At 38.6% G+C, this 19233-nt stretch overlaps 3 protein-coding genes across 3 annotated transcripts; 1 reads left to right on the top strand and 2 right to left on the bottom strand.

The window, feature by feature from the left end:
- Positions 1–69: 69 nt before the first annotated feature.
- LOC108842888 (imidazole glycerol phosphate synthase hisHF, chloroplastic) lies at positions 70–4051 on the bottom strand. Its single transcript, XM_018615934.2, has 19 exons — positions 3819–4051; positions 3646–3728; positions 3477–3571; positions 3293–3396; positions 3045–3214; positions 2836–2950; positions 2695–2750; positions 2558–2596; positions 2355–2453; positions 2178–2240; positions 2031–2093; positions 1853–1935; positions 1601–1709; positions 1463–1516; positions 1211–1298; positions 876–913; positions 688–793; positions 389–555; positions 70–300 (listed from the first exon to the last, which is right to left on the bottom strand). Exons 1-19 carry the CDS (start codon positions 3988–3990, stop codon positions 241–243), a joined length of 1764 nt encoding a protein of 587 aa, XP_018471436.1. The 5' UTR covers positions 3991–4051; the 3' UTR covers positions 70–240.
- Positions 4052–8947: 4896 nt separating this feature from the next.
- LOC130508702 (uncharacterized) lies at positions 8948–14438 on the top strand. Its single transcript, XM_057004345.1, has 2 exons — positions 8948–10757; positions 10972–14438. The coding sequence occupies exons 1-2, from the start codon at positions 8948–8950 to the stop codon at positions 14436–14438; spliced, it is 5277 nt and encodes a 1758-aa protein (XP_056860325.1).
- Positions 14439–14621: 183 nt separating this feature from the next.
- Positions 14622–16042, bottom strand: LOC130508074 (mitogen-activated protein kinase kinase kinase 18). Its single transcript, XM_057003281.1, has one exon. The coding sequence runs from the start codon at positions 15978–15980 to the stop codon at positions 14646–14648; it is 1335 nt and encodes a 444-aa protein (XP_056859261.1). The 5' UTR covers positions 15981–16042; the 3' UTR covers positions 14622–14645.
- Positions 16043–19233: the final 3191 nt, after the last annotated feature.

Below are 19233 nucleotides of genomic sequence, written 5' to 3'. Positions count from 1 at the left end.
ATTGATCGTTTTAGCTGAGAGAAAATTGAGAAGTGAATAATTTTGAAAAATGTATATGCTTTCTTATGGTTGGTCAATGAAAAAGATTAAAACATAAGTTCATCTACTCTCATACAACGAAATGGTCAGTAATCGATTAATCTGTTATAATAATAACTTATTGAAATAAGAATCGATCTTGTTGGAAGTGTGACACGAATGATGGTAACACGTGAACAGAAACGGAAAACCAGGAATTTCTTACATCCGGACTTCTATGCTCTTCTCTAGCAAGTGCTCTTTCACAGATTGGATGGGTACCTTCATACAAAAAAAAAGGTATAGAACAGTTAGCAAACTCCGTTTAAAATTCAAAGGTAATTAAAGAGAATTATAAAAAGGGTGTGACCTCTTTCCGGTGGAAAATTCCGGCAGCAAGCGCAGCAGATGCATTTGTCGTCTCAAACACCTCAGAAAAGTGCTCAGGAGTGCCTGCTCCACTGCTTGCGATAACCGGTATGCCCACTGAATCAGAGATGAGCTTTACCAAGTCTGTGTCAAATCCTTTCCCTTGACCTGAAACTCGCAGTGAAGTGAATTAGAGGCACAGACATAAGGAGAGAATATTAAGCCACAAATTGGTTTTTTAACATCTGAAACAACAGGGCTTTAGAGACTTAAAAGGACCTTCTGAGTGTACATACATACCATCACAGTCTATGCAGTTCAGTAGAATTTCACCAGCACCTAACTTTTCCACCGCTTTTGCAAGCTCATACGCTCCAATAGGCCGACCTTCTCGTCCTCCACTTACCTTTTACTCGAGGAACCAATAGTTAAAGAATGAGACAAATTCAAAAATAACATGCAAAAATAAAAGGTGGTTAGAATTTTACCGTGCACTGGTACCATGCATATTCTTCCCCATTCGGACCTAACAACAGAAAGTTAACTCCAGCGTATTAAATTTGTAAGCACAACTATGGAGAAACTCTATTCTTTGTATAGTACAAAGAACTCAAGGCTATACAAGAAAAGCTCAGAAAAGTTTGACGCAAGATGAACCTTAACATCTGAAACGAGAGCTAACATAGAACTAAGAGTATTTTTCTTGAACTTTCAATGCACGAGAACGCTCATTTTTGCCATGTATGATATGTAGCCAGGCCCAGCGATGTTCATTTAGACAATGACAAAGCAAAAGAGAGAAGAGGTGAGAACACTGGCATACCTGGGTTAGTTACTCTGATGACTTTGTATGGCACATCCTCAGGATGGTTCACATAAACTCTACGAGGATCTATACTTACAACCACTGCCTGTGACGAGAAAAACTCTTATCAATTAACTGAAAATCTGCTTCACGCAAATTGGGGAATATAAGAAACAACTATTTTAACACAGTCAAATGTATACTCACTGTCTAATCAAAAATCCATAACTAAGCTACTTACGTTATAGTAGTGTAAAGCGACTAACACACCTGATTTCCATAAACTCTGGATATTTGTTCTAAACTACTCTTTCCTGTCTTCACCTAAAAAAAATTAAATAAAAAACAAGAAAAGGGGATTAGCATGAACAACAGCTTCCACAAATTAGACGGCAAGTACAAGCTTACCCCTGATTTAATAAACTCTTCCGCAGCATAAACAGCGTCGCTTCCTATGGAGATCTTATCAGCACCGGATCTGAAATACTCAGCAGCAACTTCCAGACTCGAATAGTATCTGAGCAAAGTAATTTGATATTAAATCAATATAAAGAACAAAAAATGGCAAGCCACAAGCTGAGAAGAAAGAAATAACGAAAATCATGTCCATGTAGAGACATGTTTAAGAAACAAGCTGAGAAGAAAACTCTTAACATGTACCTGCCGGTAGCGTCTGTAAAATCTCTAATACCACCTCCAACGGTTAGTGGTACAAAGACATTCTCTGATGTGTACCTCAAAACCTATAAAGGATGATGTAAAATGTTCTAAATCCAGAAAACACAGAACTGCAGAAGTAATACATAAAACTCTAATGAGAAACAACTAATCTTAGTACCTGTATCATCGGCAAATCCCCTAGCGGAAAATCACGGAATCCAGTTATGTTTAAAAAGCTAATCTGAAAACCCAAAGGGAGAATGGTTTAATGGCAAACAAAATCTAAACAAATCTGTTTTTGAGCCATTAACAGCAAGAATCATACCTCATCTGCACCATCTTTGTAATACTGACCAGCTAAATCCACAGGTTTTCCAAGATTACGAACCTGCACAAGAAAGGTTAACTAGTTAACAGCGACAATAAAATAGTCAACCTCAGTAACTCTCAGATTAATCAACACAGTTCAGAATACAACATTAAAGCAACAATTTTAACAGACCTCGTTTTCGTTAGATTGCTCTCTCACATCATATTGGTCGCCTTTAGTTACTACAAGATCTCCTTTATCATTAGTCCTCACGTCAAGACAAGCAATAACCTAGAGAAATGAAGAAAAGTATATATATCATTAGAAAAATTCCTGCAATAATAGTAAAGAGAAAAACCAAAAATGCTGTGGACAATGAAGGAAAAAAATATTACCCTCTTTGCAAGCTTTGAAGCCTTCCCTTCCATTGGTTTCTGTCTTCGAGTGAAGTGTAGTTTCCATTAGCAAAACCCAAAAGAAAAAAAAACTCAGGAAGCTTACGTTGTGCACATAAGGCTAGAGTAGAACCTACCTGTTTCGAGGGTGATTTTGGATCCAAGAACCTTCTTAAAACAGAAAGCCCAACCTCTGAGAATATCCAGATTTCTGAATTAGTATGAGATACTATATATGACGATATCAACAACAAAATAACTAAAGTAAAACATCATACCCCCACTCTTCTCTGGATGGAACTGGACTGCATGCACATTTCCTCTTCTTATGGAAGAGATAAAGGATTCTCCATAGTGGCAGGTAGACGAAATCCAATCCTTGTTTTCATTTGACTGCAATAATCACAGAACCGAAAACTAAGAACATAAGAAGAAGAAGAGATAGAGAGTGGCACATATACAAACATGATAGCAAGAGAATACATACCGGAATGGCCCTGTAAGAATGGACAAAATACACATGACGGTTTCCAACATCATCCAAAATTTCAGAATCGTTCCCGACTTGCAAAGCATTCCAGCCAATGTGGGGAACTCTTATACCAGCTGAAGAATGAAAGCGTCCAACCGTTCCGGGTATAACACCAAGACCTTTGACTGACACAAATATAAAGTTGAATAATATATGATATCATCATCATAATGTTGATCATGTTGAAGGAAAGGAGCAAGAACCTGGTCCATTCTCCTCACTAGAGTCGAAAAGTAGTTGTAAGCCAAGACATATGCCTAGGAAAGGACGGTCGTTCTCAATATATGTGCACAAAGCTTCTCCCATCCTGCAAAAACATCAAAGAGCCCCCTCAGCATATACTTGATATCCATCCAATCAAAATAAGAGAGGTTAGTGGATGCTTACCCGGTTTTGTTAAGCACATCCATGGCGGGTGCAAAAGCTCCAACGCCGGGGAAGATTAGTCGATCAGCATTCAGAATGTCACCAGGTTTTTGAACCTAACAACATTTCAAGTTTCCCAATGATATCATTACATTTTAACATAGAGATTAGAGGAAAATAAAAAGCTTACGTCTTTGATGCTGAAACCGAGGTGACGAAGAGCGTTACGGATGCTACGGACATTCCCAGCTCCGTAGTCAAGCAAAGTCACAACTAGAGAGAGAGGCACACAAAAAAAAACGAAAGCTTGAGATCGAAAAAAAATAAAAACTTTTGATTGAATTTGTGAGTTATAGAAATTACCAGAATCGGAGGACGAAGATGCGCGAACCGAGAGGCTTCTCGGAGATTTGAATTTGAGATTAGTACTACCGAGTTTCTTCCGGGAAAGGAGCGACGAACAAGGGGAAGAAGAAAGGTTTTGTCTTGAAGTGGTAAAGGACGAGAATGGAGCCGCCGCCGTCGTAGCATCCATTGATAGCGATTCCACTGACTGCTTCGAATGCTAATTCAAAAGGTGGTCGTCACTTGTCACTTGTCAAAAGCCAACAACTAAACCATCGATTCTAACGACGCCGTTTTGAGGTGTACTAAGATATAATAAATGGGCCTTGAGTTGGACATGATTTATGAACTGATCTTAACATATATAATTATAATGGGCCAAGATTTTACTTGACTCGAATTCTCCTCGAATAACGTCAGTTCAGTTCTATCTCGCTCTCTCCTCGAATAAGAGTGAGTTTTGTTGTCTGAGCTTTAAAATTATTAAGGACGGAGAAAGTGATCACTTAACTACAATACAACCAGAACCTTGTGAACAATATCTTTTCAAAATTAAATCCATTAGTGTTAGATAAATCTAAATTTGAACATACTTTCACTAAAACCAACCAAACCAAATATCTAAATCTAAACATGCAAAAATAAGGAAAACATTAGCAAAAATTAAGTAAAAAAAAAGAGGGGAGGGGGGAGGGTTTGAAGAGTATGTCGCCGTCGTCTTCGGTTATGAGAAGGGGTAAGAAGAGTTTCTGCATTCTTGTTGCTTTTGTGTTTGCGATTTGTAAAAAGGAGAGTGAGTATGTTGTTGAATTTAAAGAGAACTAAAATACTCAATGAAGCCTTAATTTTTTTTTCATCAATTGATGTTGATGAAAAAAATACTTAATTGATGTTGTAGAATCATCAATTTTGTAAAAAGATATTTTTCAATTTTTGTAAAAAATACGATGCATGTTTTTCAAAATTATATGGCTAATCAAATTATATGTTTCTCACTCTCTCTCTCTCGATCCCTAACAGACATTCCCGGCCCACGAAGATCAAGAGGTGCCTCCTCCTGACCACGATGAAGATATTCCGCCGCCGCCTATGCTGCAGGAAGCTTTTCAAGCCTATCTCGACATGCTCTCCAGGAACAGAGGAATATTAAGCAGACACGTCCATCCTGAAGACGAAGGCCTCCTGTTTAACGAGTTAGCTGCAAATATCAATGCTCGATTCGGTGTAGACGGAGACAGAGTCCCATCGATGGGATGCAGACTTCTACTTGAAAGTCTACAAACATTTCTTATTACTAAATATTCATAAATTATTTTTATGTCAAATTATGAAAACTTTACGACTCATAGTTAATTTGCATTAACATATGTGTTCATTACAATAATTATAAATGGTTTTTTGGTTCATTGATTGTATAGTTTATATTATGATTTAGAGAAAGAAATAAATATTTGGTAAAAAAATTGTACAATTTAGGAAAACATAAGCAAAAAAATAATTAAAAATGAAATAATAATAAGAAAAAGAAAAAGAAGACGTATAATATGTGTTGGATATTATCATGAACTGTAGAAGGGTTTTCTTGATTCTGAGTTGTTCAGACTTTCTCTTTATGTTCATCAGAACGATTTGATGTGTGGGATGCAGACTTCTGCTTGAAAGTCGATGATGACGTGCATGTAAATATAGTTATATAGGTAAGAGAACAAACCCGATTTACTGTATCTCAGTTGTCATGTTTCTTGTCATCCAATTGTTAGTGGTACAAAGACATTCTCTAATGTGTATCTCAAAACCTATAAAGCATGTAAAATTATCTAAATCTAAAAACACATAACCAGATATCTAGATCTAAACATGGAAAACTTAGATTTGACACAAAATGAAAATTATCACAAACCCCATAATTCTTTATTCATCAAAATTTTAAGAGAAATTCAAATTTAACAATCCAATATTTTCAGAAAGTAACTAAATTCTAATTTATTTTAGACACATTAAATAAATTCATATTTGCTATAAAACCCTATATCAAAAAAAAATCAGTATGTTGCTTTGATACCAATTGTTATACTTATTTGTTATTTATAACTCATTAACATGAATCCTATAACTATGTGATCTCTGATTGAATATACATAAGAAGTGTGAATCTATAGTTTAAATATCTTAAGTTATAAAATGGATTTTCTAAAGCAGATTTTATGTGATTTTAAGTTTTTATTGATGGAACATCTAGGATTATCTTGGAAAATATAACTTTCGATTTATAAAATATTAATTTCTAGGGCTTTCCATAAAACTAAAAATTACCAAATTTTTCCACATAAATATTTAATAACATTTATATTTTCATTTTGGGTCAATGGTTCTATTACATTTATTTCTTAGCGTATATCATATGTGATAGAATGTCCTTTTTCTTAGCATATAATATCATATGTGATTCTACCAAATGATCTTGCACATCAAAATGAGATAATTTTTACACATACATAAGTCTTGTCAGAAAAAAATATTCCTACCATTTTGTATTTAATAATAACAAGCGCGACGGGAAAAATTAGTAATAAACGAGATTAAATAATGGTTTAGAAGTTAGAGTAACTCCAATGGTGCGGTTTTAGACAAGTATCTATGACAATAAACCAATTAAAAATAAAAAGCATGAAAGAAAAGATAAAAAATAAAGCATGAAGTTCTTCAAATGAGACGTTAAAGATACTTTTTAGAACATTAATCTCCACATGTTTGTCTGTAACTGGATTTGTCTTGTCAAAAAAGAAAAAAAAATAATGAAAAATCAGAAAATACTAAAATAATAATATTTTGTAATTAGTATATCCCATCTGAGTTCCTCCTCGTTGGAGGTGCTCTTAGGGTCGCCCATATACAGCATATGATATACTCACCTGCCCTGCCATCCACTGGAAAGCATGAAAGATGAGCAAACACACATAAAGTAACCTTGCCAACAATACTCGCCCATCCCTTTTCTCAAGTCAACCTTTTTTTTATTTCTTATTACATTTATCTGAATAAACGGCTACCAAAATTTTATCGAGATTTTCACCAAATAATTTATTTGCAGTGGTACCAAGCCGGCTAATTTTCTTACCGCAAAATAAATGTTTTCAAATTCTAAGAATGATTTAATCATGTGATGCGCTGGTCAAAATTAGGCATTCACCACTGAATATAACAAACCAAAACTATAAGTTGTGTTAAAACTTACAAAAATAACTATATCTGAAACGTGTAATTTTGGGTGTTATGTGTTTTATGAAGCCTGGACATTTTATCCGTTATATTTGATTCAATTCATTATTCATTTTGATTTGATCCAAAATTTTGAATATTCTTAAGTCTCTCAAGCAAATCAAATATCAAAAAATTAATATTCGTTAAAAACGATGTAAATCACAAATATTAAAATATTTAGAGGCAAATATCTGATCTGCTCTGACTTATAAACATATACATGTATATCTGTAACTAAATATAGAATTTTAAATGTATAATCTTATAATTTTATTATTCTAACATATTATTATATTAGTTTTATTTATTAGTTTACTTATAAAATCTAAAATATTTATAGAATATTACAATTTTCTAAAAATATTTTTTATAAGAAAAAATTATTAATTTTAAAAAGTCATAAAACACATAGTTTTGTTATTAATTTTTATATTATGTAATCCTTTAAAAATACATGTGAATATTCGCTAATATCCATTAAAAATCGAATATCCAGAGAACCATATATTTTTATTTTTACGAAGCAAAACAAATCGAAAAATTAAATATCTGTGAAATACGAAACAAATTGTAAATAGTAAAGATATGATACTATTTGGTATGTGCTCACCCCTAGTCATCACGACGGCAGCATTGAGTCGTCAACTAAAGTCACCGTGTCCCTTTCACGTTAGATAAACTATTTTTAATGAACTTCTACCTCTTCCAATGTGATTGTTTTCTTAAACCTTATTAAGAGGTAAAATTTATGTTATGCGGTCATTAAAGATGAAAGATAATGGAAATGATATGGTAGGAGGAAGTGGACGTAAAAGCAAAGAAAGAATATGTGTGTAATATTATTTAGAAGTTTAGAACAATAATTTTGATTAGAACAATAATCTTAATAATCTAAATGTTCTTTTTAAATAGATAATGAATGATAAAAAGTAACTGTACTATTCTGTTCGTAATGTATGTCTACTTAAAGAGTTTCTGTCGACCAAAGTTTTATTTTATTTAGTGGTGGTATTCTTAAATCGTTGTACTTGGATAAGTACGGGGAATACAATGTTTTAACGAATTTTAAGAGACGTTGCCTAATAAGACCGTACGGCATTGACTTAAAAATATCAAAATGTATTTGTTAGGGTAGGTGTCGGTGTCAAAGTAGGAATGTTCAAATGATGGTTTATAGAGTAGTAGAATTATCAACTATCAAGACCGGCGAAATCTTCGGTGTCGGTATATGTGTGTGTTTCCAGAAATTAAATGGTGGAAGTTGACCTTAAGGTATTGATTATCAGTTGGTTCTTTTTGTGAAACCGAGTGGCTTACCCCAAAGAGTCGTCTGTGTTCACACACAGGGGTCTTCTCTGGTCTTTCGTCTGTAGGTAAATTTTGGACCAATTATATATTTGAAGTCTATAGTCAGATCTCATATGAAGAGTTGTTTTCCTTACTTGACATCCAAACAAAGACTTCTGTTTCCAGCTTTGTATTTTAAACCCCCACCCCCTCCCCAAAAGAAAAGACAAAGTTTGAAATAGTAAGGATCACAAATGTTACAAGAAACATAGACCGACAATCCTTATCAGTTTGAATTTTGTTTTATAAGAAATTTGTTGACTAAGAACCATTCAAGTCGATTTTGTTAAGAAACAACATTTTAGTTACCAGATATCAAATTCAAAACTCAAAAGGTTTGGCTGAGCCTGACCGGATAAAAGATGTCAAAGATTTAACGAAAAATTGTCCTTGCGACAAAAAACGGCTAGTTTTCTCTCACCTCAAGACGACGGAAAAGGGGATCTCCAGCTACAGTGCCTCTCCTCTCTGCCTCTCACCGGCGTCTCATTAGACGTCGGATTCTCAGCGAGTGCTCCGACGCTTCTCCGACGGGCACAATGAAGAAGAAGAAACCCAAGAAATCTCCGGTCAAATCGCCGCCGAAATCGTCTCCCAAGGGCCTCTCTAAGGCGGTCTCGAACTCCGCTCCACCGGATCTGAAATCGAGTGAGACAGAAGCTGTTTCTGAAGCTCCAATCGACCTCTCAGTCGACATCGACGCTCAACAGCCTCTCCAAACTGCGATTGAAGATTCTAGTCCCTCCGATCTATCCCCGAGTACGGTTGTGATCGACGCGTCGTCGTCGGATCCTCCTTCTCTCACCACGGTCGCCCCCTCTGCAAACCTGAAGCCGAGCACTGATGTTTCAACTCAGAGCCCCTTGGGTTTGACAGGAAACGTGAATGATATAACAGAGGCCTCCGAGTCTCCTATTACAGCTTCTGCTGATGCCAAGACGGGGTCTTTGAGCTCGCAGATAGTCATGTTGCCTTCGGTGGAGATTGTTTCAGACACTCCATCAGCTAGTGAGCCGGTTGTCAACCAATCTGAAGTAGACACTAGCTCAGGAAAGATTACTGTGACAGTAGAAACGGCAAAGTTGGACCCAAAAGAGTTGGATGCCGAAACTACGAAAGCAGAGTCAGCGGATGCACAGAGGAAGGAATCAAGCAAGGAAACGACTACTCCGGTGAACGATTGGTGTAATCATGCTAAGGGTCTAGGAAAGCGACTATCTAAAAAAGGAGAAGCTTTCACTCTTCCCTCGGGTGAAGCTTGTATAAAGATTCCTAACTCTGTAATTGAGAAAAACAGGAAGTCTTGGGAGCCATTCGTGCTAGGGCAATTCTACTCAGACCCGCCTTCCCAAGGAACTTTGCACAACATCGTCAATGGTATCTGGAGCAAGCACTACAGAGATATCTCTGTCTCTAAGATGGAGGGTTTCGCGTTTCTTTTCCGGATTCCCAATGCATCGACAAGAGCCAGGGTTATTAATCAGAGGCTGTGGCAGATTGAAGGACAGACAATGTTTGTCGACAGATGGGAACCGGGGATTGTGCCAGTGAAGCCGGAGCTCACCTCTGCGCCTATCTGGCTGGAACTCAGGAACGTTCCCTTTCAGTTCTTCAACGAAGATGGGTTGGAACGCATTGCGGGGCTGGTGGGAGAACCAAAGTTTCTTCACCCGACGACCAAAAACAAAACAAATCTGGAAGTTGCGAAAGTGTGGACGATCATCGACCCCAGAGTTCCATTGCCTGAAGCAGTAAACGTGCAATTTGAATCCGGAGAAATCAGCAGAGTGATGGTCTCCAGCCCTTGGATGCCACCAGTTTGCACTCTTTGTAAGGAGATAGGCCACACAGATAAGAGATGCCCGTCTGTTCAGAAGGTGCCGATGTTATGTTCTCATTGCAACTCGAAGAGCCATGTCCTAGGTAACTGCCCGCTGAACCGCAAGAAGGACCCAAAGGGTAAGAAAACCAGGAGAAGTAAATCTAAAGACAAGCGACAGTGGAGAGTGGTGGAGCCTAACTCCGACTCGGATAAACCGAGCTCAGACTCAGCTAAGACTTCCGTTGCTCCTGCTCAGAAGGAGTGGACTCACACTGAAGTAGCTACCCACTCTAAGCTAGGCACCTTGAAGGATCTTGAGTCAGGTGAGCCTAGCGTCCTCAACTCAGAGCCTCATTCAGCGCGGCCTAGAAGTGTATCAGGTGCTTCAAAATCATCAAACTCAGACATCCAACCGGACTCTTCGGATGTGGAGTCTTCAGATTCAGAGTTAGAGGAAGGTGAATTCAGTCAGTTCGAGCCTGATTTTGAGCTTGTCAGGAACAAGAAACATTTTTCAGGTCTGAAGGGTAACCGGGGCAGGAGCCCCAAACTCAATTAGATCAATGTCGTCAGACCTTTTTTGTTGGAACGTGCGTGGCCTTAATAAGTATTCCCACCGCAGCGGATTAAATAAATGGGTGAGAAGAAACTCCCCTCTTTTTGGTGGCATCCTGGAAACTCATGTAAAGGAGCCCAAGAAAAATAAGTTTGTCTCTCAACTTTTTCCTGGTTGGTCTGTAGAGGACAACTATGGCTACTCGCCTCTCGGTAAAATTTGGATGGTTTGGCATCCTTCGCTTTTGGTTACTATCATATCAAAATCCCTTCAGATGATCTCAGCTGAAGTCTCTTGGCCCTCCTCCCCCCAATCCAAAGTCTATATCTCGGTTATCTACGCTTCTAATGAGCCGGCAATGCGCTCTCTACTGTGGACAGAAATCAACGCTCTTGAATCTGCTTGTGCTCTGGATGGAAAACCTTGGCTGCTGGTGGGTGATCTTAATCAAATACGTGACCCTTCGGAGCACTCCCTTCCCTCTACCCTGAACATGGATAAGAGGATCAGAGATCTGAACCAGTGCCTGCAGGATGCCAATCTCGAGGACCTTAATTACAGAGGACCTACCTTCACTTGGTGGAATAAAAACAAGTCAGCCCCGATAGCTAAGAAGCTAGATAGATGTCTGGTTAACGACGAATGGTACAACTCCTTCCCATCGTCTGTAGCCTTTTTTGGCAGTCCGGACTTCTCAGATCATGCAGTAATCTCCATCACTCTAGACCCCGACAGAATAAGAACCAGGAAGCCCTTTCAATTTTACAATTTTCTATTAAAGAATCCTGAGTTTCTTGTTGAGGTTTATTCCAGCTGGTTTACTTTTAATGTTACAGGTTCAGCAATGTTTAGAGTTTCCAGGAAGCTCAAGCTTCTCAAAAACATCATCAGAGAGTTTAGCCGTCGGAATTACTCAGGCATTGAGAAAAAGACGGCTCTAGCACACGACAAGTTACTCCAGGCTCAAAACGCAATGCTCTCTGCTCCATCGCCTAGCAATGCTGTATCAGAGGTAACAGCGATGGCGGACTGGGAAGAATTATCTACTGCGGAGGCGGCTTTCTTCTTTCAGCGATCCAGGATCAACTGGCTTTCTTTTGGGGATGGGAACTCTACACTTTTTCATCGCTACGCTGCCTCGAGACAAGCATTAAATCATATCCACTTCCTTCTTACAGAAACAGGGGAAAGGGTTGAATCTCAGGAGGGAATTCAAAAAATATGTGTGGACTACTTCTCTGACCTCTTGGGCAGTCCGGTCTCCCCACAAATGTTTGTGCAGAGTGATCTAGATATGCTGTTCGACTTCACATGTTCAGCTGATCAGATGGCTGGGTTTCAAAAGGAGTTCACTGCTAAAGAGGTTAAGGAGGCCTTCTTCTCGCTGCCCAAGAATAAAACAGGAGGTCCTGATGGCTATTCCGCGGAGTTCTTTACCTCAACATGGCCAATCATTGGTCCTGAGATCACTGAAGCGGTCCTAGAGTTTTTTAAATCAGGGAGGCTACTCAAGCAATGGAACGCGGCAAATCTGGTGCTTATTCCGAAGAAGATGAACGCTTCACTTCCTACTGATTTCAGACCGATATCATGTCTCAACACGCTATACAAGGTGATCTCGAGAATGTTGGCTTCTAGGCTGAAGGAAATTCTGCCTCTTATGATATCCAAGTCTCAATCAGCCTTCCTTCCGGGACGACTCCTAGCAGAGAACGTTTTGCTTGCCACTGACCTAGTAAACGGCTACAACTCTCAGACCTTGTCTCCTCGGGGAATGCTGAAGGTCGACTTACGGAAAGCATTTGACTGCGTCCGCTGGGATTTCATTCTGGCCTCACTTCGTGCGCTCGGTATACCGGAGAGCTTTATCATGATGATTTCTGAATGTTTATCCACCGCCTCTTTCTCTATATCTGTAAATGGAGTTTCAGGCGGGTTCTTCAAGAGCACTAAAGGGATCAGACAAGGAGATCCCTTGTCCCCTTATCTATTTGTGCTGGCAATGGAGTGCCTTTCCCGTCTGCTAAAATCCAGATATGAAGCTGGCCTAATTGGATACCACCCGGGAACAGAGGAGCTGATGATTTCCCATCTTATGTTCGCTGATGACGTTATGGTCTTCTTCGACGGCACCAGTAACAGCCTCCATGGGATATCGGAGTGCCTAAATGACTTTGCCTCTTGGTCGGGTCTCCAAATGAACCCCACGAAGACTGAGCTCTTTACAACGGGAATCGACCAAGTTGAAACCACTGCTATCTCCAGCTACGGTTTCCCCTCTGGTAACTTCCCTATCAGGTATCTAGGCCTCCCGCTCATGAGTAGAAAGTTGAAAATTTCAGAGTATGCGCCGCTGATGACCAAGCTCAACGCCCGTTTCCACTCCTGGTCTGTAAAGCTATTATCTTTCGCGGGGCGGCTGCAGTTGCTAAAAACGGTGATTTTTGGAACGGTTAACTTCTGGATGTCCGCATTTATCTTACCCAAAGGGTGTATAAAAACCATCGAGTCTCTCTGTTCCAGATTCTTGTGGTCAGGAAGTGTAGACAAAAGAAGCATTGCCAAGATAGGGTGGTCTACTGTCTGTCTCCCCAAGGAAGAGGGGGGGCTTGGACTCCGGAATTTCATGATTTGGAACCAAGTGCTGTGCCTAAAATTTATCTGGATACTTCTATCAAAAACCTCTTCACTGTGGGGGGATTGGCACTGGAGTACTCACCTCAACACGCACTCCTTCTGGACTGTAACCGCATCAGACTCCGACTCCTGGACTTGGAAGAAGATACTTGATCTTCGACCTCTCGCTCTTCAGTTCATCAGAACAAGATTAGGAAACGGAGAGGACACAAGCTTCTGGCATGATGTTTGGACGCCATTCGGACAGCTCATCTCTCATATTGGTCCCTCCGGTCCTAGAGCACTAAGACTGAGAAATGAAGCCAGGGTGACGGATGCTATCAGAGGTTCATCATGGTCACTTCCTCACCCTCGATCGCAGAGGGAAGTAGAGCTGCATATCTATCTTACAACTATTTCACTTCCACTTTCTGAGCATATAAATGATGAGTATGAATGGGTTACTGGTGATAGTTCTTCTATTGTTTTCAGGTCCTCAGCTACATGGGAGATGCTAAGGCCTAGAGGAGAGCTAAAGGACTGGTTTGATGTTGTTTGGTTCAAGGGAGCAATCCCCAAGCTCAGTTTCACAATGTGGGTTGCGAATTATGATCGGTTGCCTACCAGATCAAGACTTGCAGCATGGGGTCTCCCGGTCTCACCGCTCTGTCCTTTCTGCAACCAACATGACGAAACCAGAGACCATCTCTTTATCTCCTGCACCTACAGTCAAGACGTTTGGCGTGGAGTGCTCGTGCGTTGCCAACCCAACACAGCAGCGATCACCTCCTGGTCTGAACTGCTGTCTTGGATCAGAAATCGATCCCTCTCCCGGCGGCTCACTCTCTTACGGAAGCTTGCTGCTCAGTCTGTCATCTATCACATATGGAAGCAGCGAAATAACCTTGTGCACAACCAGACATCCATTCCGGCCTCTACTATCTTTAGAGCCGTTGATAAAGAGGTTAAAAACATCATCTCGGCAAGAAGGCTGAGGAAAAGGTTTAGCTCTCTTATGAGACTGTGGCTAAGATAATAGCCTGTTATTCACCTCTTTGTATCCATCTTGTTTTTTCTTTCTTTTTGCCAAGATGATACAGATCATAAGATCATTTGTAAACAAACTCTTTCATTCTATGATATTTACAATTTAGCAAAAAAAAAAAAAGATTTAACGTTCAAAAGCATATATATATGTTGTTAGGATTTGTTATGACATTCTTGTTCAGACTTGGTTGTTGAATTAGAGAGTTTGCAATTCGACGGATAAATGTTCTTTACTATTCTCATTACTATTACGAAACATTTTCTTTGTTGGTACATTCTGAACCCCAACACTAAAATAATAGTATACAATAACATTTCCTTGAATAGCAACATTAAAAAAGTAAAGACTAGCAGTGACGTCGTCAAGAGAATACAAGCGGTCTTGACCACCCCATATCCATTCGTCAACTACTTCAATCGCTTCTGAAGACGACGACGTTTCGTCGACGCAAATCGCGTATTCTTCACCGTAACCGACACGTCTCTCTGTTTCTGCGAGAACGTCACCTCTCACTTCAATCCACCCGCCGTCATCTACCGTGTCCCAATCCGGAACGCTTGAAAACTCATCTCCTGCGAGTTGCTCGATCCTATCAGCCGGTGAATCCCAGGACTCCGAGTAATCAGCAAAAGGGTCATCGTGATCCATCGAAAGTGAGTGGCTTTTCGAGTCTTCTTCGCATGTATTCCAAAACCGTTGGTCCAACACAGTGCTCGGAGAAGACGTGCTCTGCAGACGAGACTCTTCCTCTTCGTCTTCGTCTTCGTCAAGGAAAGGATGTTTAAGCAACTCTTCCACCGTCCACCTCTGTTTCGGATCATTCTCCAAACAACCCATCAGAAAGTCTTTACCTTTCCCCGATATAACCTCAGGAATCTCCGGCGACTCGCCGGAGAACCCAATCTTATACATTGCGGCAACGACGTCGTTTAGCTCCGGCCAAGGGGTTGAGCCAGCCATCATCTCGATCACAGTACACCCTAACGCCCACACATCTGCCGGAAACCTCTGTTCTTCGCCGCGAGCAACCTCTGGCGCCATAAACGCCGGTGTACCGGAAAAACCAGACTTTGAAACCGGTTTAGCACAGCCCACATCAGCGATTTTGCAAACGGCGCCGTTTTCTTCGACCAGCACGTTCTGGCTCTTCAAGTCGCAGTGGACAATCCCTCTCTCGTGAAGATATAACAGTCCCCTGAGAATCTGACGCGTGTATGATCTGATCGCCGGCTCCGGCAACTTCCCGCCGGATTTTTTGATTAGATCGTGAAGACTCCCGCCGGAAACGTACTCCATCAGGAGATTGTAAACCAATCCGTCCTTATCAGGTGTTACATCAGAGCCTATGTACTTGACTATGTGAGGAGAGCTTAATGTAGACAGAATCGACTTCTCGTTTTGCAAGAACGCTGAGGAAGAGAAGTCGGCGGATTTGACGGCGAATATCTCACCGGAGTTTGATACTGCTATTGAGACGGTGGCTGTGGAGCCTCTACCGATGATTGGTCCTCTTGTCCAAGTAATATCCATTGGAAGTTGGAACAGAGCAGAACAAAAAAGAACAGAGTAGTTTGAGTTTGGAGAAATGATCTTTAGAGGTTTTGAATTGTTTAAGCAAATGGCTCGTAAGAAGCTTATTATATAGTAGTATACAAATTCATTTATGTGTGTATGTGTTTGGGGTATGTTGAAGTGTGTGAATGTGACTTTGGCATGGGTTTTGGTTCAAACTCGGAGACGACATTCTTTATCCATTTTTTTTTTCTTGATTTCTTCCTAACCAATTATTAAGAGTCACTACTTTAAGCTTATCTTTCACTTTATTTATGTTTAGATACAGCAGTTTCAAAACTTAAGATGACTGAATATTATGACATACAGACGTCACTTCATTTGAGTTTTGGGTATATTTAGCATGATTCATACCAAGGATGACCATACTTTTATTAGAAAAGGAAACAGAAAAAATTTAAGCATATGATATATTATATTTTATTAATTATTACATATTTTCTCCATTGTTAAAAGAATTTTTTTTATATTTTTTTATTTTTCCACAAATATATATTTTCTAGATTTTCAAAGTATTTTTTGTATATTTGAATTGATTAAATGTATCTTTAAATATGTATAGTAGAAATAAATGATAGAATCATAGTAAACACTTATTATAGTTTTAATATGCGTAATTTTTTAAGAAAGTTGTTTTTTAAGGAACGGAGAAAGTAGTTTAAATGTATTCCTGTATAATCAGCATGATTTTTCGTTCAATGTAATATCATCCTGTGATTGAAGAAAACCTTTCAATGTTGCCAACAGCTGCTGAGCTGCATGTTCATTATCATTAATTTAATTGATGATGTATACTTAATTGCGGAGTTTATTTGTAGTTAATTGTTGCATTTAACATACTAACTTCACATACGTAACGTACAGATTCTGGTAGACTAGGGTTATATGTGTGGGCAATATAATAACGAGTGCGTGAAACGAGCTACGTGGCCGGAGGGGAATGTGTAAAGACAGCTTCGATGGCATGAAAACAGAGTGGACGGCGCCGTTACTTCGATCCTCCGCCATGAGTTTTAAATCACGTGACGGAAGCGCGTGGATCAAATCAAGTACAGACCATTTAACGTGGTAACGAGATTAAGCCACACTACTTATAAAAGGATTTATTAACGCATCAAAGTTTAAATTTAATTATTTGTTTATGCGGCTGTAAAGAAGAAGAAAAATGTGTGGTCGAATCTAAATGTGAATGAAAATGATAATGTCTTTTATTAGAATGCAAGCTGTGAATATTTATTCGTGTTTGCTTTTGCTCCGAGAATACAGTTGTGAATTCAGAGTTTACATGTTTTCGGTTATTAAATGAGTTTAATATATAGTTATATTAAGATTTAATATTGTATTTTTATGGAGTTGGATGGGAAACGCGGATTCATGCATGTGATTTGGACAAAGGTGTGCCAGACTGGGTATATACATTTTTAACCGCAATATTAAGTGTACATATGGAAAACTAAAGATGACCATATGATAAAAAAGTTAAGAACAACGTGTATGCCTACTGATTAGTTATGTTAGGGGGAGTTGTATATGGATTTGACTTCTTTTTTAAAACGAAAGACCTAATGAAGCAAGGCTTAATGGTTTACTTTCTTTCTACTTTTTTATTAGTCACAAATTTAGGATACTTGTTACTTTCTTTCTACTTAGGTGACAGTTTTGTTGCGAAGGCGACTTCTACCAATTAAATTTTGTATGGTCTTGGATCACACTACATCATCTTTTACCTGAAAAAAAAACATTTGTATGGTCTTTAGATCATTTCATTATCTCAGAAAATGTCTGTGAAGCATAGATGCAAATACGACGAATCAATTTCTTGAATAGCCTATATATAAATGATATTCTCACACTAGCTACTCCTTTACTGCAACATTTCCTTTTGCTATGTGCCAAGGTATAATATATCATATGTGAAAAGACTGTTAATGCATACTCCGTGTTAATTATGTTAGATACTAGTATACTACGAGAAGAACACATAAGATTCAGTTAAGTTTTCTTGGGACATTGTTGATATTTAGAGCCAACAACCATAAACTATTCAGTTAAGTTTTCTTGGCAAAGAAAAAATAATTCTTGTCAACAAGTCATGAACCCTTTCGAGCCTATTTAGAAGAAGAATGCCATATCTATACCTCAATCGTCCAAGTTGGGTATAAAACCAATTTATATTTATAGAATTGTTTTCTAAACCCAAGCCCAATTCTCTCTTATAATTACATGAACAATGACCCATTTGTTCAGCTCTGTTGATTGACAGAACCTTAAATCATGCCTCGTAATCTCGTATTATACAACTTTCGAGTGGGTTCACGTACGGTATAATTTGTAGAGGTCAAAGTAAAGTCAATAGAAGATTTAAGTTTCACTTCATAGCTGACCAGTTGACCTTTTGTACTTTCGGCATTTGTAATGTTTTTTTTTTTTTGGTAAAATGTTAAATTTATACCATTTTCTATTTTTGAATGTTTTTTTTTTTTGAACTTTGGCTTCTATTTTTGAATGTTGAGAACAACTTATTGTGCAGAAAGAAAAGAAACGAAATTGTTGTTTATAATGTTGCGAACAATTTTTGAATGTTGCGAACAACTTTTGTACTTTTGTACTTTCGGCATTTATAATGTTCAAAAACAGCTTTAAGTAGTGTAATTGTTGTTTAGGTTATACATTACTCCACGTACACACGATCGACCTATAGGAGGTGAATGTCAAATACAAAAACGTGAATGATGAAAATGAGTCAAAAGTTAACAACCATGCCGTGTCAAGAAAAGGGTACGTTAACTTCCTATTGTTGAATCTTCTCATATAATTATTTAACGTAACACTGCATGGTTTAGTAGCATTTTCTATAAGTTTTCATTCTTCAATGACACTCTTATTTACCGTTTGTATACTACAAATTAAGAAGACGAGGATTAATACACAAGTTACAGCTAGCTTGTTGGATAATTTTGCCTATACTAGAAATGTAGATCAATATGTTTCTTAATTCTCACGACCAGTTAAACGGATGATTAAAAGAATGGACGCCTTTGCTTCTCCGTTCAACTCGCCTGACTTACCTTAGGTCGGCATATGGGGATGAATTCGTAAACTATGTAATCTATTCGCATAAATTAATCATCTCTTGCGGTAAAATCCATTTTGTTCTGGTCTAAATGCGTATAACTGTTTTTCTTTAATGGCAGTATATAATCATATAAAA

The sequence above is a fragment of the Raphanus sativus genome, chromosome 2 (assembly GCF_000801105.2).
Source record: "Raphanus sativus cultivar WK10039 chromosome 2, ASM80110v3, whole genome shotgun sequence".
In the NCBI taxonomy this organism is placed as follows: domain Eukaryota; kingdom Viridiplantae; phylum Streptophyta; class Magnoliopsida; order Brassicales; family Brassicaceae; genus Raphanus; species Raphanus sativus.
Note: the sequence above shows the minus strand (reverse complement) of the source record. Positions and strands in the feature narration are given on the sequence as shown.

Coding starts and splice junctions, on each gene's coding strand:
- LOC108842888 (XM_018615934.2), bottom strand. CDS start 3,990: ATGGATGCTACGACGGCGGCGGCTCCATTCTCGTCCTTTACCACTTCA. Junction 3,572..3,645: donor TCGGTTTCAGCATCAAAGAC/GTAAGCTTTTTA, acceptor AAATGTTGTTAG/GTTCAAAAACCTGGTGACAT. Junction 1,710..1,852: donor TTTACAGACGCTACCGGCAG/GTACATGTTAAG, acceptor TACTTTGCTCAG/ATACTATTCGAGTCTGGAAG.
- LOC130508074 (XM_057003281.1), bottom strand. CDS start 15,980: ATGGATATTACTTGGACAAGAGGACCAATCATCGGTAGAGGCTCCACA.
- LOC130508702 (XM_057004345.1), top strand. CDS start 8,948: ATGAAGAAGAAGAAACCCAAGAAATCTCCGGTCAAATCGCCGCCGAAA. Junction 10,758..10,971: donor ACATTTTTCAGGTCTGAAGG/GTAACCGGGGCA, acceptor GTTGGTCTGTAG/AGGACAACTATGGCTACTCG.